General features: G+C 55.8%; 2 protein-coding genes across 3 annotated transcripts; both read right to left on the bottom strand.

Moving 5' to 3' along the window:
• Window positions 1-1,303: 1,303 nt before the first annotated feature.
• FGF8 (fibroblast growth factor 8) lies at window positions 1,304-10,164 on the bottom strand. 2 transcript variants are annotated; one of them, XM_058810611.1, is made up of 6 exons: window positions 10,015-10,164; window positions 9,263-9,383; window positions 9,142-9,178; window positions 6,926-7,106; window positions 2,621-2,727; window positions 1,304-1,680 (listed from the first exon to the last, which is right to left on the bottom strand). In XM_058810611.1, exons 2-6 carry the CDS (start codon window positions 9,292-9,294, stop codon window positions 1,399-1,401), a joined length of 639 nt encoding a protein of 212 aa, XP_058666594.1. In that variant the 5' UTR covers window positions 9,295-9,383; window positions 10,015-10,164; the 3' UTR covers window positions 1,304-1,398. The 2 variants fall into 2 exon arrangements, with proteins under 2 accessions (XP_058666594.1, XP_058666595.1); XM_058810612.1 differs by lacking the exon at window positions 10,015-10,164 and having other exon boundaries at window positions 9,263-9,418.
• A 12,234-nt stretch (window positions 10,165-22,398) lies between these two features.
• Window positions 22,399-25,962, bottom strand: NPM3 (nucleophosmin/nucleoplasmin 3). The gene is made up of 6 exons (XM_058810806.1): window positions 25,920-25,962; window positions 24,280-24,365; window positions 23,460-23,579; window positions 23,153-23,246; window positions 22,624-22,743; window positions 22,399-22,508 (listed from the first exon to the last, which is right to left on the bottom strand). The coding sequence occupies exons 1-5, from the start codon at window positions 25,960-25,962 to the stop codon at window positions 22,652-22,654; spliced, it is 435 nt and encodes a 144-aa protein (XP_058666789.1). The 3' UTR covers window positions 22,399-22,508; window positions 22,624-22,651.
• Window positions 25,963-26,253: the final 291 nt, after the last annotated feature.

Raw genomic sequence — 26,253 nt, 5'->3', positions numbered from 1 at the left:
AATCAAAAAAGATTGGATGAAAAGTCACCCCTGGTTCTGGCTCCTATCCAGTGTCTTTGTTTGCCCTCCCCGTGAAGAATAATTGGTTTAACCCTTTGGAGAGAGTCACAGTCCCAGGGCAGCATGTGCAGAGCAGGGCTGGCTGAGGATGTTCACTCAAGAGATTAAATGTTTCGTTTGGTTTGTTTTTTTTTTTCCTTCTAAATATAAAATTGGGCTTCTGTCAACACAGAAATTTTGAAAGAAACCCCCTACTTTCCTGGGGGGTCAAGGGTGGCGGTATTTCTGATCAGAGACCTGTAGGAGATGGTTGGCAAGGGAAGCACCAACTATTACGACAAGATACTGAATATCACAACAAAACAGCCTGAAATGGTTCCAGAATAATTTGTAAACTTAGTTTAATTTTATGGATGAAAACTTGCATCTCATAAAAAAATATAGACAGAAAAAAAAATCAATTTTTGGTGAGAAGTTCACATTTTCCACATGGGGAAAAAATAATACCAGTTATCAGCCCGCTCCACAGCAGCTGTACCTTAGTACTTTAAAACAAACCAAATGCCAAAGATGCTCCCGTGGGTAAGAGGTACCAAGTCAGTTCAGGACTTTCTCTGGGGAATCCATCACCCCTGTCCCCTCCTGAGAAAAAAAGTAAGTTGAGAGTTGTGAAGCCAGCAGCATTCTCAGAAAGACGCGACTTCCAGCAACCCCTTGCTCAGCCAGAGAAGTGGGCACGTCCAAGGAAAGAGAGCATCCAGTGGTCCTCACCCCAGGCATCACAGTCAGCCCCCACTGGCAGGGTCCCCACATCACCCAGGCTGCAGAAACCACCGAGGAGGCCTCCAACCACCTCCAAAACACATCCCCTCCTCTTTGCTGCTTTCCAGCTTCTCCATCTTCTCCAGCAAGCACAACATTAGCTCAGTTCATTTAAGTAGCACACCACTTCCAGATTTGGATTTCTATGGTTTTTTCCTTGTTTGTTTTAAACATGATTTTTAAACTCCTTTCCCTCTAGAGCTACAAAAAAAAAAAAAAAATATTACAAAATAAAGCGCAACCCCAAACAGACTAGAACATTTCTAAGTGAAGGGCTCTTCTCCCTTCACCAGTCTTTGAATGTTTCATTACTTTTAAAGCTGGAGTACAAAAATAGAGCCTCTCTCATTTTTTTCTTCATTTTTTTTCTTTTTTTTTTGTAAAAACCAAACACCCCCCCCAAAAGTACCAACAACTAGAGTGGGTAATCTTTTTTATCCTCCCCTCTCCCTTTTTTTTTTTTTTTGTTTTTTGTTTTCTTTAATACCCATATGGGAAAGTCTCTACATATAGTCCACCAAGCTCAGAGGAGCATCCTCCAGGAGAGATGCAGGCAGAGGAGGCGGGGCAGGCACATCAAGGGCCAGCTCTGGAGTTTCTAGTCCTTTTACTTCTCCGGTTGAAGGGGTAGTTGAGGAACTCAAAGCGTCTGTGGGGCTCGGTGGTCTGGTGGCCCTTGGGAAGCCTCTTCATGAAATGCACCTCGCGCTGGTGCTGCCGGGTCTTGGAGCCCTTGCGGGGGCGGCCCTTGCGGGTGAAGGCCATGTACCAGCCCTCGTACTTGGCGTTCTGCAGCGCCGTGTAGTTGTTCTCCAGCACGATCTCCGTGAAGACGCAGTCCTTGCCTTTGCCGTTGCTCTGACAAGGGGACAGGAGCAGAGATTTAAGCAATAGGCACTTTCTCAGAGGGCTACTTCTCACTGCCCCACCCTGCGCTGAATGCTGGCTGCAGAACTTGGGGGCAACCAAAGGCTCACTTCTCCCACTAGTCAGAATTGCCCAAAATTGCTTTTCCCTAACAAGATGCAGGAAGAAGGCATTGTGACAAACACTGCTCGCTGCTGCTTTTGTACCAGTCCAGCTGGTCCCAGCCTTAACTTCCACCACATCCATGGAGGAACATCCCAGCCTTAACTTCCCCCACATTCACAAGGGAACTTCAGCCTCCCTATCTGTGCTTTTGGATGTAACCATAAGCAAACTCTCCATCCCAATTCACCCACCCATCCTGTCCTCCTGGGGTCTTTAATAGAAGAGGGGCATCAAGGAGCATTGAGTGGCAGCAGAAGTGACACGAGGTCAGTGGTGATTGTGCCCACAGATGGTGGCGGGAGCAGGGGGTAGCCAGGAACTGAGCTCCCCCCATGATGGGCAGTAGCAGGACTAGAGAGGGACCCACATGGGGCTGCCCCCAGGAAGCAGCTGCTGTGGAAAATCCTTGCAGATAATCACTGGTCTGGAGGGATTTTGCATGTCCAACGCCCCCACCACGGGAAGGGGCATCAAGGCACGACAAGCTGCATGACAAACCAGCGGGTGGTGGGGTCTGGCCTTGGGGCCAGCCCCATGGAGCATCTTAACATTCCTGGCACTTGTACCATGTAATCGTGGAGAATAGAGCAGCAATCCGCCTATTTGTTCCGAGAGATAGAAGGAATGTGCCCCACACGGCAGCCGCCCACCTCTCTTGCTCCCCCTCAGGCTGCAGGATGGCGTTTCCCCTGCCCCAAAAGGCAGAGCTCCTCTCAGGGCAGTCCCCACTCGTGTCCCCTGCCCTGCCCATACCCCTGCACCCTACCTTGCCAATCAGCTTCCCCTTCTTGTTCATGCAGATGTAGAAACCTGTGGCTGCCCCCTTGATGCGCACGCGGCTCCCAAAGGTGTCTGTCTCCACAATGAGCTTGGCTGGGGAGAGAGGGAGGGAGGGAGGTCAGAGGGGATGTGGGATAGGGCTGGCACAGGTAAGGAGACCCCAGCAATGCAGCCTGATGCTGGGCGCTGCAGGCACCTGATCTCTGGCAGCTGGGCCAGAGAGCCCCAAAATCAGCACATGAGGTTAAGATACAGCCTGTCCCCCTCCCCCTTAACTTACCCCTCTGTCCCTGCATGACCCTGGACTTGTCCCTTTGCCACCTTGAGCTGTGCTGGATGGGGAGTAGCTCTGTTTTACCCAGCTCCACAGGGCTCGGTGGTTCAGGTGTCACAGAGGTGCCCCGGATGGATGCAGGGCAGTGAGCAGGGTTGGCAGAGAACAAGGCAGCTGCCCTGAAACTAAGGCAAGTCTGGGTGTGCCTGTGGGCAAGAGCCAGACAGCACCTTCTGGAAGTGCACAGTGTGCTGCCAGCTGTCCCAGCCCAGGGGACACCGCTCTGTGTCCCTCTGCCAGGCCAGGGCTGCAGGAGGAGCAGTGACTTTGCAGCTGGCAGGGGAGGCGTGAAGGGTACAGGCACCCTTTTAATGCCTTTCACCTTTGCACGAGTCGAGAGGGCGTATTGATTTGGGCTCAGTTTTTTAATGGAGGCATCGATCCACTTCCGAAGGAGCTATGCAAATTGCTGGGTCGATGGGCCGCCTATAAATAGACCTGTCACCTTCCCTCCCTGCCTTCACCCTGGGAAGCCAAGCCCCAGAGCCCATCCATTCCCAGGGAGGGGGGAGGATGGGGACAGGACATCCTTCTTCCCGCTCCCGCAGCTGCTCTCCCCAGAGCAAGCCCCGCTGGGAATGGTGGCTACCTGTTTGCACCTCAAAAGGTCTGTGCTGTGCCAAGCACCCAAGAATCCCCCATGATGCTGAAAAGCCAGCTGTGACTGCCCCATCACCTCTTGTCCAGCATTAGCCCACAGTACTGTAAGTGCTATCCAGCAAGGCAATCAGAGGACAGGCCGCAAAGGTTCCAAGCCTACTCTTATTATGGGTTTTAAGTCCATTGATGCCTTATTTATCCTCTCTGATTCCTGCACAAGGGCTGCTTAGTTTCTCAGGACTGCAGCTCACTGCAGCTTGCACATCTCTACCCCAGGATGCTCAGCCTCCAGCGAGCCCCAGCGAGGGCAGTGATGTGGCCCTGGAGTGGGAGGCTCTGCAGGAGGATGCTTTGAACGGCAGAAGGAGGCTGTAGGTGCACACACAAGTTAAACTGAGCCTAAATCACACCCTGGGCTAGGGGCAAATGCCTTTCTGTCTCTGCAGTGCCTCAACTCTGCATCTTATGACAGATGCTACTGAGGTCAATGGCACCAAGGGTGGGGACAGCAAGCAGGCAGTACTGGCAGCTGCTGAGCTGACCAATGGAAAGGTCATCCCCAAATTTGCTGGGGCCAACTGATTTGGTGCTGTTAGACAGGCCAAGCTTGATGGGCATGCAGGCACCCCCTCCCTGCACCCCCTCCTGTCAATATCACCCTGCAGCATCTCTTGTCCCCAGGCTGCCATGCACTCACACCCCCCTACTCCTAGACCGGCACAGATTGAACTCAGAGACAAGAAATTTGGGCAGAGTGAACTCCAGGCTGTGCTGATCAATGCCCAGAGCCTGACAAGCACCTAGCATCCCCAAAACCACCCACGGGAGCGATGGCACTCTGCAAACAAAGCACTGAGACAGTGACTCCCTATTTATCTATATTGGGGAAAGGGGTGGAATTGATCTTGGAGGCAGTAAAAGGTTTGAGGAGAATTGATTTTTCTCTCTGAGAGATAGAAAGAGCTGGGAGGGAGGGAGGGAGGCATGAAGAGGGATAGAGGGAGGGAGTGGGGAGGCCTTGGCCCCAGTGAGCACAAAACCCTGCTTTAAAGATGCACATTGCTTCTCTTTTGGACTTTTCTCTTTTTTTTTTTTTTTCCCCCCAAAGGGCAGCTGTGATTTACAGCCACCAGACGGGTTTGCTGGCCTGCACGAGCCCAGCCCATGTGTCGCTCCAGACCCCTTATCCACAGAGGATGAAGACAACCTGGCCCCAGGGACTTGCACCCCTAGACCCTTGCAGGCAACCTGTGAACCCTGCAAACTCCAGCCCCAACCCACAGAAAACCCTGGGCACAGACAAAAACCAGCAAGCGGGCAGAGAGCTGTGCTGGTGTCTCCAGCCACTCGTGGGGTCGAGTCCAAGCTCCAGCTGGCAGTGGTTTTCTTGGAGGCAAGCACAGCCTGGGAGGGACGAGCTGGGCTGCACCAGCCTCCTGCCTTCCCTTAGAATTAAAAAAAGTCAATCAAATATTGACAATTAAGACAAATAACTGAAAACACCGGACTCGATGTTAAGTCGGCTGTAAAAATGTCAGCGTGGGGAAAGGGGTCATCTGCGAAAATAAATCAACCCCTTTTACACACCCACCCCCAAAAATGAGACCAAAAAAAAAAAAAAAAAGAAAAAAGCAGAAAGAAAGGCTTGGGGAGGGCGGAATCTTTGCTACAAAAGTGGATTTCTAAATAACATTTGGGGGGATTCCTTTTTTTTTTCCCCTTCCTCTTTTGGAGAAGGGGGGAGGCTTAACGTTTTCAACTCTATTCTTTCATTTAAGTGACAGATTTATCCCAGTAAAATTATGTTTCATGCTCAAACTTTGAAGGGAAAGTGGCTACGTAAATGCTGAAAAAATGCAGCGAGACACACTTGATCCCCCAACTGGACTGCGAAGAGGAGAAAGTATTCAGGAAATGTTAAAAAAGGTGAAAGTAAGAAGCGTTTTAATAGTTCTTCCAGACATGGGGGCCTCCCTAGAGATTCATACAGAACAATCCTGAACCTCTATTTTAACATTTACAGACTTGCAACTCTTTTAAAATTTTACATCTGAAAAACTGCTTGTTCTCTTTCTGGTTTAGATCAGTCTTCATTTTCCTCCTTAGCTCTTCAAATGCTTAACCTTTTTTATTACATTTTAATAGAGTTTTTCAAGCCACCACCAGTCCCCTCCTTCTGGCCGTATTTAAACCTGGTTGTTACTTAAATATGCACTAACTGGTTTTTAAAATCCAGGCGTTAGAGGTCTAAAACAAGATGGGATTTTCTTTTTTTGGCTTCAGAAATTAGCTACTGCCCTTTCAAGTTAGAGCTACTCCAGGATGGGAATAATTCATTTGCAAGATTAATTCTGGATGTATGGAATATCACATGGAACCTGCACTGTGCTTGCACTGATAATGCCCAGCGTGAAGTTTTCAGCCAAAACAAAATGAAGAAAGAGCCCCCAAAAACCAGAAAGGCAAAGAAAAAAAATATTTCTACTAATCTAGCCAAGGAAGAAAGGGAAAATGCAGCTGATAGCAAAGAGGATCAGTTGTGATACCTGTGTGCAACGCACAGGATCACAGGCACTTCCCTGCCCCGGGTGCAGCACCAGGCCTCCCACAGCCGGCCCCACTGACCCCGGCGCTGCATCCAACCAGCCCAACACGTCAGGAGCTCATACGATCAAAGTATCTGGGCTTCGAGAGTCCCCAGCAGAGGGACTGGTCCCCTGGCCCCAGAGAGGGTTTTGGGGAGGGGGTGCAGGGTGATGCAGAGGGGCCGCGGCAGAGCGCAGGCTCTCATGCTTGCAGAGTCCCTGCTTTGTCTCTGGAGACACGGCAGCATCTCTGCCTGCAGCTGACTGCCTCGCTGACCCTTTCCCCGTGATTTGTTTTGAGAAGGAAGGGATGGGACAAGAAAATGCCACTTTAGACAGTCCTAGATCAGGGAAGGCTTCCAAGGCAGTCATTCCCTTTCTCCACCCTGCCTCTGCTTTTTCAAATTTACTTTACATTTCTGTTTCAAAAGAAAGTCTCAGGGATTCTCATTCCTGCAAAGAGCTGGGATAAAATGCCTTATGATGCTCAGGATGCCACAGCCCCAAGCCCACTGAGTCAGGTGCAAACTGAGAATTAAAGGGAAAGAAGCAGAGCCTATCCTTCAAGAATTGGTCCCTTCCCTTGGCACAGGGAACCTGCCCTCACCTTGAATCACACAGCTGCTGATTACTGACCTCTATGTTCTCCTCTTACAAGCCCCCACAAGCCAAATGATTTTAACGATTTCTGGCTAACAAACAGGACGGAAATCATCAATCGCCACGCTGGGCTGAGAACACCTCCCCAGCTCCCCCCATGGCGTGTCCTTACCGTGCACATCCCCATCCTCTGCCATCGCATTGATTTTCTTGTTGTCCAAGATCTGCACATGTTTCCCGCTGGTCCGGCTGTACAGCTGGTAGGTCCGGACAAGCCGCCGGCTGAGCTGATCTGTCACCAGGCTCTGCTCCCTCACATGCTGTGTAAAATTAGGTGGGGACTGAACAGTTACCTTTAGGAAATTAAAAAATATACAACACACCATTATAATCTCTACTCCTCAGCGGGGCAAGCGGGCTGAGCTGAGATCGCTGGCCTCCAGCTGGGCTTTACAGGAGGCCAGGAGCCAGGACCGCGGCGGTGCCTCCTGTGCCATCAAAGTCTCTCCAGGAGAAGGAGCATTAAGCTCGGGGACACAGTGACCAGAGCCCTGTACAGAGTTGTGCCCTCTCCAGACATGTCCTAAGCAGAGGTGCTGGTAGCTTGGGAGTAGAACCTTGATGCCCATCTCAAGGTACCCCAGTCCCAGTCAGGACTCGATAGGAGCTGGGAGCTGGAGGGGATCAAGGTGGGACATACAGGACAGCACTGTGTTGTCCTCTCAAGGAGCTGATGCTTTCATCCCACACCTCTCTCACCTCTGCAGGAGCACACTATGGCTCCAGCTGCCCTGGGCACACACCCCAACAGATTCAACAGCTGCCTGTCCTCTGGGTCTCAGGTTCTCTATTTGCTCCTAAGTACCACACTTATTAAACTCTTCAAACACAAAGTTCACAGAGATGATGGAACTATGAGGCATAAGAATTACAAGAAAACCATAGCCCAGCACAGGTATTTAGTGGTATAAGAGCCCAAGGATACCAACATGCTACCCTGCAAACACAGCTCCCATCCCCTCTCAGCTGTTTGCGGCCAGCACGGGGTCATCCCTGGCCCCAGCACACCAAGCCCTTTAGTCCCGAGCCGCAGCTGAGCCCATCCTCTCCAGACCCGACACTGCTGCTCCTGGGCTTTAAATGATTTTCACGAGCGGCCAAACCTGCTCCCCCCTCAGCCCCGGCTCGCGAGCTGGCACAGAAGTCTTTTTCCCCCCTCGTCTCAAATCCCTCTTTTAAGTCTGGAAAGTTTCACTGCTCCCTGACATTTATAAAGATGTATTCTGAGCAAATGTTAGGAGATCGCTCCTTTCAACATCAGAAGGCTGGGGCTACCCCCCACCACCCCCACGTCAAATGGGAAGATTTCCTCCTGTCTTAAACAACAACAGAAAACCACAATAAAAGCAAAAGCCGCTGCTCTCCCAAAGCCAGCTTTATAGAGATATCTCCCCTTGACAATGTCATCTCTCTCCCTCTGCTTCTGCCTGTGCATGTGTGTTTCCTATAGAAGGGTTTTGGATAATGCAGCAGGATTCTCTCCCCAGCTCTGATGAGGGTACCATGTGGAGGAGAGGTCATTAGCCATGCTGCTATTTGGTCTCCATCTCATACTCCAAAATATTACAGCTATGTTTTTATACAACTGCACAATCCCAGTGCCCCGCTCCCTTCACTTTTCAGCTGGAAAGTCCATTTTTTTTTTCTCCCCCAAGCTTCCAGGAAAATAACAATAATTTTTAAAAGTAGCTTAGAAGGGCATTTTAAAAAAGCTTCTGCACCTGTAATCTCAGGGGGAAGGGGGTTCACCCCGGTTTGGAGGCGCACCGCTCCCAGCGACGCGTGCCTGCTGGTATGCGGGTGTTGCACGAGCTCTGCCCGGGACGTTTAATCTATTCATGTCACTTCTGTCTCTGCCGATACAAACCAGCGATGCTAAAGTCTGACACTTTTAAGCTGAATCAAAACCTGCGCTTTTTGCTAAGGGCTTTTGCAGGGTTTCTTTTCCTTTTTTAAATTCTGCTTTATTTTTTTGGATGAAGCAATATAGTGGGGGGCAAAAAACGGAGCAGAGGGACGGGGATATCCGCAGTGTAATTAGAGGTCGGGGGGGACAGGAATTAAAGCTACTTTAAGATAACCCCGCGTATCTCCTTGAAATCTCGGTACTCTCTGCCTCGCAGCCGGAGTCCCCCGCACCTTATTTTGCGTCCCGGGAAAGGCGGGGTCCCCCCTCGGCTCCGGCTTTTTACAGCCAGGCAACTTTTGTCTCCTGGGTTTTAAACTGCTCCTCTTCCCTGTCTCCCTCCCTGCCCAGCCGCTCGGCGGCGGCGGGGCACCCCCATCCCCGCGGGGGGAACAAAGCCGGGCAGCCCGGCGGGCGCTTACCTGGGCTTGCAGGCAGAGGACGAACAAGTGCATTAACCTGGCAGGGGGAGAAGCGGGAGAGAGGTGTGAGCCGGGGGGGCTGCGGGCGCGGGGCGGGAGGGCTGTGGCTGCCGCTACTCACACGTAGCTGAAGAGCGAAGAGCAGGGGTCCATCGCGGCGCCGATGCGGGGCCGGGGGCCCGGCGGCGGCGGGGAGCGCCCGGGGGCCGCGGCGCTGTCTCAGCTCCTCGGTTCCTCTCGCTCTGCCGGCACGTCCGAGCCCCAAAGAAAGGAGGGCACAAGCGGCTACAGAGGGGAAAGGCCCGGCGGCCCCTCCGCCCGGCCAGCCCCCGGGGCGCTCCCCGCCCGCTCCGCGGCCCCGCTGCCGCCGCGGGAGCCGAAGCCGACCCGCAGCCCCGACGGCGGGGGCGGGCGCGGCCGAGGGGCGGCAGCCGCCACGGGGGAAGCCCGGCCGGACCCCGGCTCCCCTCCCGGTCCCGGCGGTACCTGCCGAAGCGAAGCGAGCGGCGGGCCAGGTGTCGCCGGGGCTTGGGGCTGCCACTAAGGGCCGGGCTCCGAGGCCAGTGGTCGGCGGGACTCCCTCCCCAGCCCGTGCCTCAGTTTCCCCATCCGTAAAACGGGGTTTAAGGGCTCGGAGGGTGGGTCGGGGACGCGGTTCCCCCCGCTGGGGGTTCGCCGCTCCGCGGGCGCGTTGTGGATTGGGAGCGGGCGGGCGAGCCCTCCCGGGACGTGCGAGACATTAAAAGGATTACCGGAGGAGGGGGATGGAGGGGGCCGGAGTTTCGAGAAGGAGTGAGGCTGAGCAAATTCGCAACCGGGCTGGGGAGCGGGACGCCCCCAATTTCTCCGCGAGCATCCCCGCCGGGCGCTTACCTTGTAGAGCGGGCGGGCGCCCTCAGGGCCGGCGCTGCGGGGCCATGGGGCCGGGCGGCGGCGGCGGCGGGACGGGGCTCAGCCCCGCAGCCCGGGCAGGGCCGCCGAGGGCTGCATTGTTCCGGCGAGCCCCGGCCCCGCCACCTGTTGCGCACCGGGGCGGGGGCTGCGGCGGGGCTGCGGCGGGCGGCCCCCGGGGCCGGTACCTGGCCGGGGCCGGCGCCGCCTGCTCGGCGCTGAGTGACAGCTGCTAATTTGCCGGCCGTGCCCCGCTGCCGGTCCCCGCGCTCCCCGCGCCCTCCTTTATCTTATCAGAGCCCATAATTACAATTGCTATTTTGCTTCCTCGAATCAGCAATCAGCGCTATCTGCCGCCGCTGGAGAGGCAGCTCCTGTCAGCCGCCCCTGAGTGACAGCGCGGCGGCTGCCCCGCCGCACAAGCACAGCCACACTCACACACACGCGTGCACGGCCCGCCCGCACACACAGAGCCACACTCACACACACAGAGCCCCGCACACACACGCACAGCCTCACACACACAGCCCCGCACACGCACAGAGCCCCGCACACACACACAGAGCCCCGCACACACACAGCCACACTCACACACATGCGTGCACGGCCCGCCTGCACACACAGAGAGCCCCCGCACACACACAGCCACACTCACACACACACACACAGCCACACTCACACACAGAGCCCTGCACAAGCACAGCCACACTCACACACACATGTGCATGGCCCGCCCGCACACACAGCCCCCCACACTCACAGCCCTGCTCACACTCACAGCCCCACACACGCACAGAGCCCCGCACACACACAGCCACACTCACACACAGAGAGCCCCACACACGCACACAGCCCCGCACATGCACACAGCCCCCCACAAGCCTATGCAGCCCTCCTGCACACACAGGTGCACAGGCACACACGCAACCTGCATACAGTCCCTTTCACACACACACAGCTGGCACATACGTGCAGCCTTCCCCCTGAGATGCCCTCCTTCTCACTCGCACCCCTCACACTCTGCACCCCTCAGCACAGCCATCCTCACTTTGCTTTGCTTACCCCTACCCACAAAATACAACCCTCTGCCTCACACACGATCACACCAGCTGCAGCCACAGTTCTCTCTCACACATGCACACTGACACTCAGCCTGTGCATTTTCCCCCTTGCTCAGGCTGCTTCCCCAGCAGCCCTAAACACAAGTGCACCAACACCTCTCCCCGCCACACAACGTGTCTCCCCAAAACTCTGCCTGCTGTCACTTCTGGGGATGGATCCCCCAGGGTTCTCACCTGATCTTGCTCAGCATCCTCACTGCTGAGGGGAACTGCAGGCAGGCAGGGGAGCCTGGGCACTGCCTCATCACTGGGCTGACCCCACAGGGCCCAAGGAGAAAATAGTCCCTGCATCAGCATTAAAAAACCCAGTACAGCACAGGATGACCAACTACCTTGTGCTGGCCAAAATTAACCCAAAATTCGGTTCATTGTTCATTTTCCTTCCCTTTTTTTTGGTGCAAAAAGATGTTTCTAGGAGGTTTCCTATGTGTAGAAAGAAGACTTGGGCCAAACCAGCATTTAACTGGAAGCATTTAGGAGGACCAGGAACAGGCACTGAAGGTGCTCAGCAGAAGCAGGAGCTGGTTTCCAAGGGCACGACACATTCACACACTCAGCTCATCAGTACAGCACATGGTCAGGAGAAAAACCCTCCAGGCTGAGCTGTGTGAACTGTTGATGTACCACAGCACAGGTGAGGTGGTTCTTCCTATTCACCTCTCTGCACTGCCTAAGGAAAACCAAGCAAAACCAGAGCAGGAAACACCAGACACTCCTGATGCTCTAAATTCAGGCAATCTGTACTTTTTGATATAATAAAAAATCAAGGAATTCAGTCTACTTCCCAGATGCTGCTCTCCTTCACCAGTGGCCACCTCTACTTTATCCCTGGTGGGCAGGGGATCAGGCAGGCACATGTTACCCTGCACACCACAGTCCACTCAATAGCACCATTTCCAGAACAGCCCAGACTGCCTTAAATTGGGAGATTTATGGAGTCCTGTACGGGGTCAGAGGCAGCTGCAAGCTGACAGTCCCGTGTGCCCCCTGCCCTCAGCAAACAGGCTCAAGTGCCAGTCATGGCTGTAAAATCCAGCCAGTGTGGGATCACACAGGGGTGGCCACACTTTGCTGACAGGGGATGACAGACGACGCTCCTGTCAGCCATCCTCAGGCCTACAGCCAGAGCCTCCACAGCCCCCATCCCAGCCCACCTTTGGGAAGGGAAAAGGAATGAGCAGGTCGGTGACAGCAGCCAGGGACAGGCAGCATCACGGCTGCTGGGCTCATCCCACCTCTGCTGCTGCCTTGGATCATGGCCACAGTCTGCTCCTTGCAGGGAAGATGGGGGCCTGCACAGAGGCATTTGCCTTCTTCCCTTGGTGCTTCCCAGCCCACCTGTGTTTGCATCAAGAGTGACACCCCCACCTCCTTTTGTTTTTAAGTAAAAAAACTTTTTGGATAGACTCTCCCCCGTGCCAGGAAGAACAAGGGAAATCTGCCTCCTGTCAGCTCCTTCACAGGCCATCTGAGATAAGCCCCCTGGTCCACAGGGTGAGGGTCCCCTCCATCCCCTGGCACAAGGCTAAATGGCTTGTCTGGCTCTCCTGGGGAGAAGAGAAACTCCAGCCCTGTGCTCCTGAGACCAGCTGGGCTTCAGCCAAACTGCTGTGGGGATGGTGGAGGAAAGCCCCTTGTGGCAGAAAGGCCTGGGGGGCTGCTGTGCCCCCAGCACACCAAGCAGCCACTGGGCTGTGATCCCTGGAAGAGGCTTACCAGCATGGTCCCACCAGATCTTGTCCTGCTGCCCCTCTGCTCCATTGCCCTGCTCTGCAGAACTGGGACCATGTTTAGGCTGGTCAGGTACAGAAGGGTATTCCTTCAGAGAAGAGCTCATGTTCATGTTCATCAGGGATGTTAAACACTGCAGATGAAGCATTAGTAGCAGAGATGTGAGCTGCAGCCCTCCCATCCCCTTCCCCACAAAGCTGAGGGTACCATGGTGCAGCCACAGGGCTACAACACCAAGAAGCAGGAGCTGAGAGAGGAACAGGACACAGAGGCACCTGATCCAGCCTGGCTGGGGTCCAGGTTTGGTCTCAAACTTTGCCCACCTCCTTCACCCCACACAGAACCTCCTGGCAGCTGGGGAGAGTGGAGGCAGCTCCTGGAGCAGCCTAGACTGAGATAAGACAGGAAGTAGATCAGGAGAGGCTTTGATATGGAAGGAGCAGCAGGTGAGGGACTGTGAGACCCTGGGAGGGGTCTGTGCCCCTGTACAGCAGGGACTGGAGAGAGCACAGCTGGTGCTGAAGAAAGCTCTTCCCATTCCCCTTGTGATGCTCAGCACGGCACCCCCACAGCCCAGGGCCACCCCAGCACCATCCCTTCTCTGTTCCAGGATCTCCTTTAGCACATCTGCAGAACAGAGCCAGATTCCACCTCCAACTTCCTGCCTGCTTCTTTACTTCTTTACTTCTTTACTTCTTTACTTCTTTACTTCTTTACTTCTTTACTTCTTTACTTCTTTACTTCTTTACTTCTTTACCCTGTCTAGCCCAGTTCTAGCCAGAAATGGTCCACATACACCCCTTTCCCTGTGCAGGATGACAAACAGTGGTGTCAGCTCCTGCTCCCCACAAGAGATCAAATCCAGCAAGGAGCATCAGCCTAAACCTCTCCACCAGCATCCTTCATTCAGAAAGGCAGAGACAAGGAAAACAACACCAACTGCAGCTTTAGGGGCAAGCAGTCCAAACTGGGCTGAATGGAGACAAGGGCTCCTGGCAAACAGGGAGTTCACATCATAAAGAGGAGTGTAGGAGAATTTGGAGTGAGGGGATGCCAGCAAAACACCGACAGGAGTTTTGCCTTGAATACCTCTTTCAAGTAGGGGGAACTACCAGGGGAGAGTTTCAGGGGAAACTATCAGGTGGAGAAGCAGCCAGACGTTGCTGTCACTCACAGAGAAAGGCCGAGAGGCAGAGTTCCCTGCAGGCAGGGACACAGGCAGGAGCACAGCGCTAATCCCGAGCGAGGGAGGAGAGCAGTACCTGCAGCAGCGCCGAGCCCCCAGAGGGCGAGGAGAGCTCTTCTCTGCAGGTGCAGAGCGCTCAGACAGGCTCAGAGCAGTTGCCTGGGGGACTCTGAAAGGTGACAGACAGTGTAGGCAGCAGGCTTGAGGGTTAGCCAGAGGCTGGGGCTCACAAAGGTGGGGACACTGAAGTGCAGGAAGCACTGCCCAATACCTGAGCATCTCTCCCTGCTCCAACACCATATGAAGAAGAGCCAAAATGCACAAACCCCAGAATCCTGTAACGTTTTACAACCAGGCCTGGAGGATGCTTGGCCATAAACTAACTTTTTCCAGCCCAAAATATAGACATGGAGGTTTCCCAGCAAAGCCAGAGGGATATTAGTCCACTCCACCCTCACCCTTTCCAGCCCCGTGGCCCAGTGCCCCCGGCCCTGCCTGCTGATCCTTCACTGCAGCTTTAATGGGCCGTTTCAGAGGCAACAGCAGCTCCTCCATGGCTGAGCAGCACGGAGTAGCCTGGGGCAATCCCACTGCTCACCATTAACCTGCCCCCACCCCCAAAGGGAAGGAACTTGGCGAAACCCCATTGGGATGTGTTACATGGGAATGACCTTGTCTTCCCTACCCACAGCACCAAGGCAGCCCCAGGGCAAACGAGGAGCGGGGAGGGGAGACACAGCCCACTCACAATTAATTCTTCTCTCTATTCAATTACTAGCAGCAAGACTGAGGCATGTTTTGTGGGCCAGGAGACTGTCCCTGTGTTCTGGTCACAGCCCCCTGTGCAGGACCTGCCTGGATGATGGGACCGTCTCTGGTCACTCTTCAGCAGCCTGCTCTCACAGCTTCCTTTCAGGGAATTGGGCTGACTCCTCTGCCCCTCACCATCTCCTGTCTCTCCTATCCAGCAGCTTTCTAGAAACACGGCCTTTGCTTCCACAATTTCAGTCTGTGCTCCTGCAATTGCAGGTGTCAGTATTGCCTTCACCATCCCCGAGTTGTCCCGTGCAGGCTCCCAGGCAGTGATGCTCCTGCAGATCAGAGAAGGCAAAGCTGGGCTCTGCTTTCCATCCAGGCTGGGCCCTGTGGAGGAGAGCTCACCACCCACAACAGCAGGGCTGCCAGCACAGCAGGGGCAGCCTGGGTGGCTCAGCCTGGGGCAGCTTCACTCCTGGCTCCCAGGCAGAGCAGAGGATCCTCCGTCATCCAGGATGGTCCATGGATTCCCACATGGATTTTCCAATGGTGTTAAGCATCCCCTGCATTCGGTCTGTTGAGGCTGGTGCTGTTCTCACCTCTGGCATCCCCACCCAGCACGTGGGGTGAGCCAGGCACATGGGTAATGGACTGGCAGAGCAGAGCAAGACCAAGAGCCTTGTGGAGGGCACTGCAGGGGAGGCACATGCTCAGGTCCCATCCATCTGCAAGGAGAGAGGAACTGGGATGGCTCTGCAGCTACCCAGCTCAGGAAGGCATCCCCACAGAGTCCTTGAGCCAGGCAAGCCAGAAACAAAGACCAAAGGATCCCAGTGAGGACAGTTCACGTGGCATCAGCTCAGGGAGAAGGTGACATCTCCAACCCTGCAGGATTTAAACCCCAGGCTGAGTATTTTTGTGCAATTCTGCTCTGCATTGAACAGGGGTCAGCAAACAAGCAGCCAGACTAGGAATGGCCATGACACGTGCATGGGGAAGGGGTCACACCCATGGACATGTGGATGAGGATGTGTGTGCTCGTGGGCCTTGGGCAGCTCCACTCCATTCCTGACCCCCTTGTACAAGCAGCACCTCCAAAACCTGGTCCCAAGGCATTCCTGGCTGGCACAACTTCCCCAGCATCACAGCTCCAGCCCAAGCTGGGGTCTCCAGGCACACATCATCAGGCAGGGCTGGGAAAGGGGGGGTCAAAGCCAGGCTGGGGAGGCAGGGGCTCCACTGGCCACCCAGGACGCTGGGAGCCATCACTCAATGCCAGGTGTCACTGTCCTGTCTGTGGGATGGGGTCTGTGGCTCCTTCAGCAACACGAGTAGCTGAGACAGAGACACAAAATGCTGTTCCTTTCTTCCTCATTTCCCAGGCAGCCCCATCAAGCAATTTGGCTGGGTTTGGGTCCTCTTAGGAAGAGGACTTCTACACCCAGCCCACAGTGGGGTTAAGCCTAAAACCAACACCATGGCCCGGGGGGGCTCCACGTTGCTGTAACTCTACCTTCGTTTGTTTGCTTACAGCATCCACCCAAAATGCCCGTGTGTGTCTCTGGGCCTCTGTGTCAGTGGCAGCTGAACTGCTGACCCCAGGAGTTTGCAAAACATCAGGGTTATGGCCCCTTTGACATCCCAGCCCAGATGAGCCTCAGCTCATCCTGACTCTGGCCCCGAGGACCCAGGCCCCAGGGCACCCCACATGGTCATGGGGACACAGTGGGGCCAAGGGGAGCGAACCCCACAGGAGTGCTGAGGTGGGCACACATGGTACTTGCTGCTGTCCAGGCTTGGCTGCAGCCCCCCATAATTCTGTGGAGCATCACAACACAGACCTGCCCCAAACCCCGGGCTAGTCCTTATCCATGCCCAGCCCTTCATCTTCTGTCAAGTCTACAGCCCCCACTGGCACGGGAACTGTGCCCCTTGCCAGCTTCCATGCCCAGGCCATGCCTGGTCTCAGTGCTGCCCTGCAGACCTCTGTGTTTTAGGAAGGTGGGGAACATATGGTCACAGGCAAAACAACAGCCAGAGCCTGAAGACAGCCTGTAATTGGTTTCTCCCCAGTTCCAGCTGTGATAGGGGACTTCATGCCACCCTGGAGTGCGGCCATGGCATGCACAACCCAAGCTGCCATCATGGTGCCAACACCATCTCCAGGATGTGCAGGGGTGGGTCAGGGCTGCAGGGAGTCAGCCTAGGCACAGGTGCAAATGCCCAGGGAATTCAGATGGAGTTTGAGAGTTCTCCAAACATTCTACTTCCATTTTTTTCTCCAGAACTAAATTCCTACCTCCCAATGGCCAGGCCCCACTGCCAGACCATGCTGCCTTCCCCTGTAAGCTGGGCATTAGGAGGTCTAGCAGGACAGACCTGCCACAGACAAGGTCCCTGTCCCCTCTGCTCTCCTCATCCTCTACTCTGCCCTTCAGCAGCAACCCTTCCTATCCAGCCCCCAGACCTCATGCACTGCAGCTCTGTGCCTGCCCAAGAGCCTGTCAGGGGAGCAGGGAATGGAGGTGTGGAGTAGTGTGAGGTGTCCCCCAGGCCCTGTGCAGAGATCACCAACAAGGATACCACAGAAGAGAAATCCTGCCCATCCAGGCCAGGGCTCTGCCACTGACATCCCTGAGAGAAAAACTCTGAGAGATCCTAAATCCCTTGGGACACAGCCCAGGTGCTCCATGCAGGCCCCGTTCCCTGGATGCCACCAGGCTGGCAGGGACACGTGGGCAGTAGTGGCAGTTGTGCCAGTGCCAGCCCAGAGCAGAGGGATCAGATTGCACCTCAAGGGTCTGAGGGCAGGACCTGAGGGTGCTGAGCACAGAGCTGCCAGCACTGCCCTGCTGTGAGGTGGCTGGGCAGGGGCTCAGGAGGGGACAGTGGGGACAGCTCAGGGAGCCTCAACCCAGGCTGCCCTGCAAGGAGCTCTCTGCCACACTCACTTTTAGCACCTTCCTTACGTGTCTGTGAATTTTAACCCACCCGTGCTTCTCCAGCTGTGCCCTTATTGCACAACAAAAAGCTACAGCTTCCTGCATTCTGGGCAGCACTGGGGCTGGGGACACGAGTCCACATCACATTATCACAGCCTGTCACCACCCTGGGCATGAGATAACTCCTGTGCCAGGGTGTGAATCCAGACATCTGCTGTGGAACTGGGAACAGGAGGAACCTCTTCTCCTCCCACAGAACACTCAGTGGGTGAACAGCCCCACATCCAAACTCCCAACAAACTTGAGGCAGCCTGGGGAGGACCCAGCACGTGTCTGAGCACCAGCATGCAGGAGATGACACCAGACCTGAGCTTTAGCTTTTCCAGCAGAGGCCATTCCCACACAGTGCACCAGCACCATTTCCCTTTGCAAGGCACATTGATGGGAAGAGGATGGGAATTACTGGCAGCGTGGCCCTTCCAGACCCTGCTGCTGCCCCCCTTGGTTGCAATCTGTCCTCAGCTCAGCTCTGCCCGGGCCTGCCCTGGCTCCCTGAGGCACTAGCAGAGGTACCCGTGCCCACTGCTGCAGGATGGAGCAGGGATGGCACAGTCAGCTAACGCTCCAGAGAGCAGGACACCCATCACACCCACCATCAGGGCAGTCCCAGCTAAAGGTGGCTCTGCTGGCCCTTTTTCTGGCTCCTGCTGCCACCAGGGTGCCACATGGCTCTCTGCCCCCTTTGCAGAGCTGTTGCACCCCGGGATAATGGGATGCTGCATCTCCTGTCGTGTCCCCCTTGCTTCCCTCGAAGCCCAGGCAGCCAAGACTCAGAGAAAAAGAGCTTTACCCTGGATCAGCGTGGGAACCAGCTACAGGGAGCTCATGGAGCAGGGGACCAGCCCCACCTACAGCACAGTCACAGCTGTGCTGCTCAGCCACCCTGGGGCCGTGGTCTAAGCCACAAAGAGTTGAAACCCAGCCAGAACTCTGATGGGGCAGGACCCGCTGGGGCATCAAAAGGAAAACCATTTCCTGGCCACGCTCAGCAGAGCAGCTCCCCATCCTGCTCCTCCATCCCTGAAATAGCAACTTGGACCTGACCTCTGAAATCAGAGCATCCTCTGGGAGCTGCTGGCCTGGCTCAGCTACCCAGAGGGAGGAGGCAGCCAGGCCCCAGCCCAGCGAGGCTGCACCTGAGCCAGGCCCTGCAGCAAGCAGCCTGAGCCTCTCACCAGGAGCAGCAGGCTGGTTTGGGAGGGCTGTGGTGTGTGGCACCACGGGTGCACAGCCACCCTCATGCAGGATGAGCTCCACATTAAGCTCCATTCCTCTGCTGCATGGCTCAGCCAGGGGCAGGGTTACCCACTGCTGCCAGAGCAGGGAGGGATCCATCACCAACTGTACCAGCACGCAGAGCCCTGAAGCAGCAGAGAGGGGATGCTCAGATCAAATCAACTCCCAGAGCAATCCTGGAGCCACCTGGACTGGGGCATCATTCGGCTCCCCAGGTACTGGCACCTCCACACCCTTAGGTGTGTCTCCAGCATGGGGAGCTCCCATCTGTACATAGAAACACAACCACTGGATTACCCCTCACCCCGTGGAAGGCAAGGCAGCCCCACACCAGAGCCCCAGCCTCACTCCCTGTGCACAGAAAGCCTCCTGCCCCCCAGGAGCACCGAGTGCCCCCCAGCCATGCCCGAGCCCACCTGCTCTTAGGCAGCCCTGTTTGTTTGCCCAAGGTATTTGCAGCCAGGGGCATCTGCTTTGATACCATCAGCTCCACCAAGGAAGCTGCTCACCTAGCGTGACCCCTGTAATCCCATCCTTCCCCATTAAGTGCTGTGTGAGCATCCCCCATCCCAGCCTCCTGACATTTCAGCATTTATCTCCCTCTCCCCAAGCTGAGCACATCAAGGCTCTGACATTGCTGGGGAGCAGGAAGCAAACCTCCCAAAGTCACTCAGAAAGGGGCTTGGCAGTACCAAGAGGCCCCAGCACCTCTACTGCTCCCTCTCTGCTGGGGGCACTCAATTCCCATGGGTTAGGGTTAGGGTTAGGGTTAGGGCAGCACTGGGGACGCCAGCACCCGTGGCAAGGTCTTGAGCTCGGCTGGTCCTGCAGTGGGGTGCACAAGCTTTGTCAAGCCTCCTGCCACCACCCTCATGTCCCCCACGGTGCCACCTTTGCCCCCTGGCAGAACAGTCCTGCCTGCCTCTGCTCCAGCTACCTAGACACCCTGCAGTACACACACCAGCAGCCTGAAATAATCTCCTTTTACTGGTGAAGAATAATCTCCTTTTACTGTTGAAGAGGCCAAATGCTCCTTCTCGTTAGCCCACACAGCCTCTTCCACTGTGTGAAGCAACAGCATCACCCTTCCAGGACTGAGCAGTGCCCACTCCCTCCACTCATCACTCCTCATCAGGCTGGGAAGCAGCTGCCTCCCCCAACCCTCCCTTCCAAGAGTGCCTTGTTAAAAATGGTCTGGCGGCTCCCGTTCCCTTGGAGTCAGGCTGCATTTCCTCGGAGCACAAGCACATTCAAGGTCTGGCAGACAGATTATCCCTGACCCCTTCCAGGTGCACGTAGCCAGGGAAATCTGCAAGGTGATGGGGTGCCAGCCCAGCAGGGGCTGGGCACTGCCCCAGCACTGTCCCAGCCACGGCTCCATCCAAAGCCCAGGATTCTTTTCCCGTGCCATCAGCACAGGGCACTGGTGCGTGTGCCCACCGACACCTCTCCAATATCCACTCCCCACAGGGAGATGCCACCGCCTCCCTTCACCCACCTCGGCTGCAGGAACGTCCCGCTACTTGCGACATTCCCAGGGCAACGGGATTTGCCGAGAGATCCTATGGCGCCCGTGGGCACGGGCACCGAGCGCCAGCCCCGGGCACAGGGGACGGCGGGGGAGGACAGGAGCCCTGCCAGCCACAGCCGCCCTGTCACCGGAGAGGAGCAGCAGCAGGGAGGGATGTCCTGTGCACCCTGCCGGGGCAGGGCGGCCATGGGCCGGGCAGTCGGAGCGAGAGCGGCAGTGCCGGTGCCCCGGAGCGGCGGGAGCGGCCCGCAGAGCCCGCCTGCCCCCTGGCGGTGCCGCGCTGGCCCCGCCGCCGCTGCAGCCCCCGCATCCTCCCCCGCGCTGCTGCCGGGCTCCAGCTCCCCCGAGCCAGCTGGTGCCCCCCAGGCAGCCGAGATTCCCTGGGGCTGGGATGCCAGCGGTCTGGAGATATGGAACTTTTTGTGTTGGACGGGACTTTTAAAGGCCATCTAGTTTAATCCTCCTGCCGTGGACAGGGGCATCTTAACTAGATCAGGTTGCTCAGAGCCCTGCTCAACCTGATCTTGAATGGTTTTGGGTATTGGGCATCTACCGCTTCTCTGGGTGATCTGTGCCATTGTTTTAACACCCCCAAGGGTGGTAAAAAGCCCTTCTTCCTTATATTTGATTTAAATAAACCCTTTTAGTTTAAAATTATTACCCCTTGTCCCACCACCACAAGCCCTGCTAAAACATCTGTCCCTATGTTTCTTACAAGCCCCCTTTTAGCACTGAAATGCAACAGGAAGATCACCCCAGAGCCATCTCTTCTTCACTCCTTTTCCCTTTGATGCTCAGGGCTTTGAAGCTTCATTCTGAGAGCTAAGCAAGGTCTGTTTGGGACCAGAAAGAAACAGTGAGTAGGTGCAAAGGAGCTGCAGCAGTTCCAGAGGAGAGAAACATAATCTAGAAAATAGCCTGAGCTGAGGATCCACCCTAGATTTCCTACATGAGTCCAGGCTACTGAGAAACTCACTGTCCCAGGGCACCCACAGAGCCAGCATGACAGAACAGTCCATGGTGCTTCTCAGGGACAACAGCCAGTGTCTCAGGCAAGGAGGACTGGGACAGGCATTGACACATGGGCCAAGAATGCAAGACTGATCGCAGAGAAACTGCCAGAGAAACATTTAAGGGCAGAACCAGCCACCATGGGTGAGAAATGGCACCTGGCTGAAGTGCAGAAAGGATCAAACCCTCCCCAGGTACCCAGGCCAAGGGGACACGACTCCTCAGCAAAGGTCACAGCTCAGACTTGCCCCACTGAAACATGCATGGGAAGAACCTGCAGCCAGCAGGGACCTTCCTTCAGACCCGATGGCTGAGAGATCTTTATTGAGTGTAAGAACAGTTCTTTACAATGCAAATTGACCCAGAACCTCCCCCAAATCAGAGAGGCTGTGAGCTCCCACCCCACCATAACCGCAGCTGAGAACAGAGCATGGGCCCCACTTTTACACTTCCAAGTATAAAAACCACCAAACTGTGAGTAAGCAAAAGCAAACACATTAGAATCAGTGAAAGTGCCTGTCCCACACTGGCTTTACACCCATCTGCTGGACAAGGGGCCAGGATTGAGTGTTTCACAGCCAGGAAAAGGGGGGGCACAGAGCAGAAGTCCAGGACAGCAAAAAGGCACAGGGTAAGGATCACCTCCTCTATCCCCAGCTCCCAAAACAGGGATCAGGGACAGGGGATATACCAGCAGCAGCCATCCAGTTTTGGGATCACCCTCCCAGGGCTGTGTGAAAGGAGACACTTCAGTGCTGGGAGCAGCCTCTGCTCCCCAAATAGTTAAAACAGCATTAAAAAAAAAAAAAAAAAAAAGAAAAAAAAAAAGCAGCAAATGTTGAGGTCGTGGGAACTGGTATCTAAGGTAAAAACCATCCAGGGAGAGAAGTCCCAGTGAGTACCTAGGGGAAGAACCAGGGTGAGATCAGCAGACTTGAGCAGCACATTCCACCCACACTTGCCACACCAGTATCACAGCCACCCAGATCCTTCCTCCAAGGCAGCCTGGCCCCTCACCTTGCCTGGAGACACCTCCTTCCTCCTCCTACTTCTTGGCTGGCATAATAGGAGGAAGGTCCTCCTCATCCTCCTCAGACAAGTCATCGTCCTCCTCAAAGGAAGCACCTTCCCTGTGCACTGGGACACACACAAGTAATTGTCACTCACCAGTGCATGTCTGTGCAAATACAGCTGGCCCATGAGACACCCCAGGAGCAGAGCAGCCCGAGGGGCTCTGAACCAGCTTTCACAGCAGCTAACAGTGGGAAATAAGCAGCATCCCAGCTGGAGGGAGGTCTCAGAGGGGAATGGTAACAGGCAGACATGAAAAAAGGGGACACTTTGAGACATCCAGACCCCTTTTCCCATGCAAGGCCTTATGGTAGGGAAGGAATTCCTGTACTGAGATAGCCCCTGGGTAATCAGCACAAAGGAGGGACAGCATGCATGCCAGGCAGCACCCAGCAGCTCCCTGGATGCTGTTGACACTGAAGCCCCTTTATCCCCCTCACTCCTCCCAAGCTCTCCCCCACCCCTCAGTCCTTACTGATCCTGTGCCAGCCAGCCAGGTGCACTGGGCCAGAGCCTGCTGCCAGCCGAAAGGTCACTGGAGGCTGTAGCTTGAAATTGTCCAGACTCAGCTGCAAAGAGCAGAGATGGAGCTGAGTTAGGGGCAGAGGCAAAAAGCAGAATTTCCTGTAGTTCCCAGTACAGCACCTGGCCCAGTTAAACATGTCCATCTGAGGGCACCTGCAGCCAGGCCAAGGGTACCCAGGGCATTTGCTGTGAGCTGCAGATCCTAGATCCTGTTCCCTGCAGCCATCCAGCCCTGAGTCCTCAAATCAGCCTCTTACCAAGGGCTGGCATGACAGCTTCAGGTTTGCCACAGGCACAGCGATCTCTTGGTTCTCATGGTTTCGCCCAACGACTTCCACCACGTTGCACTCGTCCTTGGCACCATCAGTGAGGCAGACCTGGGTGGGAGTGGAGACTGTGAACAAATGCTCTCCCAAGGGACACATCTGGGACAGCTGGAGCTCTCCGCAGGACAAGGAACCCACAGCACTGCTACCAGCCCAGATGTAATGCAAGGTGTGGGGATGCTGCTCCACAAGACAGGGAGAGCACTGAAAAACTCCATTGCAAATGTCCCCTGACTGCCCCAGAGAGGGCTCTGTGCCTTTCCCAGCTGCAACAGCTGTTACTGCAGTCACCAACATGGATGGCACCTGGGCTGCATTTTCTGCTGATCTGATCCATGCTGACAGGTTCTGTGCTCCCAGGATAGAAAACATCCCCAGGAAGAGCCAGGAATGAAGCCCTGCACCTATCTGGGCTTGAGGAGCAACAAGCCAGAGACCCAGCTGGTGTGGATCTGATGTGAAGCTCCAGCAAGGTCAAATAAAAGGGAAAATGGTGTTTCTTCACCACCTGCCTGGAGCATTCCCCTACTCAGCAGTCTCCTGCCAACACAGGCTTTGCACAAGCACCTCTGTATGATGGATAATTGTGACCACTCTGTGTCGTGCCCTGAGAGCAGCCAGTCCTGGGACCTCAGCCAAGGGAGTCCCCTGATCCAGCCCAGCCAAGAAAGGAGGATGAGCCTGGAAAAGGGGCATAAGGATATGGGCAACTACAAGAGAGAACAAGCACAGTAATTAACATTTCTCTTACCGTAGACAGTGCTAAAATGTGGTCAAAGTTGTCTTCTTCATCCACCTGAAATGTGTAGGATTTGGTACTGGCAGTCAGCTCACAGCCTAGAAGTAGGAGATTAAAAAAGCAGTAGCAAATATTACACAACAACATTCACTACAGGCAAAGGGGTCCTTAGGGGCAGCCCTGGCCAGGCAAGCACATGGCATCCTAAAACTATTTTCTCATGTGAGGAGCAGCATCAGACCAGGGCACCCTGGGCTCCAGGGTCCCAGAAAACCACAGACCTGCCTCTGCACCATGCAGGGACAAAACCTGGTGTCCCCAAAGCAGGCTGCCATGAAGCAATGCCCACGGGCACCCAGGGTTCCCAAGCACTGGCAGGGCAAGGCTCTTCCCCTCCAGAGAGCAGAACAGTCAGGGCACAGCACTGTGGGAAGCAGGAGGGAGCAGACAGAACAGTGACTCTGCTCATGCCATCGCCAGTTCAACTTTTTCTTGAATGGGAGTCTGAGTCTGGAAGCAGAGACAGACACAGAGTGCCAGACCTGAACGATGAGGCACAACCCAAGGGGAGGATGCCAGCCAAGTTGCAGGGAGCTGGAGTCCCTCAAGAGAAGTTTTGAGACATATTTTATTACATAGCCCAGACAGTTACAAAAACAAGGGAGATGCATAACTATGTCCTTAGCTCTTAGGATCAGGATTCAGTCGACTAAAGGGAGGAACTAAATTGCCCTGGGTGCGTTTACTTATTGCAGGATGATTCACCAATGTGAGGCTGACCGGAAAACACAGAGCTGAGCCCTACATACCAGTGCTGGCACTTCCACGGGAGAGGAATCAGCCTGCACAAGCACAGCCCGGGGCAGGACCCCTCTCTGCCATGCTTATATATTGAACTTACCGAGGGGAGGACCGAACGACCGAACCCCAGGTGCCCGAGAGGCCTGTGGGGCTGTAACTGCGCTCCTCCCGCAGGGCGCGGAGCCGCGGCCCGGCCCGGGCTCACACGGGTCAGGGAGCAGCGCAGGGCCCCGCCTGGCCCGGCCAAACCCCTCCCGGAGGAGGGACCCGGCCCCACGCCCCGCGACAGGCGACCACGACAGGCTGACAGGGGAGCGCGGGGATGAACCGGAGGAGCGGGCGAGGCCGGCGGGAGCTGGGGCTGCGAACCCGCCGCTCCATGAATCCCAGCCCTCTAAAGCCGCCAGAACACAAAAACCCCACGCGGCTCCCCAAAGCCGCCCCGGGACCCCCAGCGTGTGCCTGCTGCCTCCCGAGCACGGCCAAACACGTGTGTGTCCACGCCGTTCTTCCCCCACGGCACGATAATGCCCTCCACGTGTCTCTCCATTCCCACGTGTCTCCCTTGCCTCCTTCCCCCACAATGTCTCTGCTGTCCCCGGTCTCTCTCTGACACTGCCCCCCGGCTCCAGCTGCCCCCACACGTGTTCCCCCCCACTCACACGGGCCTTTCCAGCCTCCACCCAATACCCACCAAAGTCTCCTTCTGCCCCGTCTCTCTCCTGCCCCCAGCTCTCTCTCGTCCCCGCACCCCCGCCTCGTGTGTCACCTCTCCAATTCATCTGTGACCCCCCCCGTGTCTCTCGCTCCCCCTGGTCCGTGTCCCCGCTCCCCCGGCCCGGGCCGCTCACCGAAGAGGACGCTGCCGGGACAGGCGGGCCCATGCGGCTCCATGAGGCGGCGGCGCTGCGATCGCTCTGGCAGCGGGGCGGGCCGTGCAGAGCCGAGCCGAGCCGCTCCTCCTCGTGCCCGCCCCCGGGGACCGAACCAAAGGGTCCTGAGGCAGAGCCCCGCCGGATAGCTCAATGTCAGAGTATTTCCTGGCCACGCTGGGCCCTCAGCATTTACTGACCCCACCGCCAGCTGTGGAAACGCCACACCGGAAAAACGGCCCTTGCTACCGGCCGCTCACCTACCGCCCTTCTGTGTGCCATCCCGGCCCGCGGCAGCCCACGCCCGGCACTG

The sequence above is a fragment of the Ammospiza caudacuta genome, chromosome 9 (assembly GCF_027887145.1).
Source record: "Ammospiza caudacuta isolate bAmmCau1 chromosome 9, bAmmCau1.pri, whole genome shotgun sequence".
Taxonomy (NCBI): Eukaryota; Metazoa; Chordata; class Aves; order Passeriformes; family Passerellidae; genus Ammospiza; species Ammospiza caudacuta.
The sequence above is the reverse complement of the archived record's forward strand: the minus strand, read 5'-3'. Positions and strand labels throughout refer to the sequence as shown.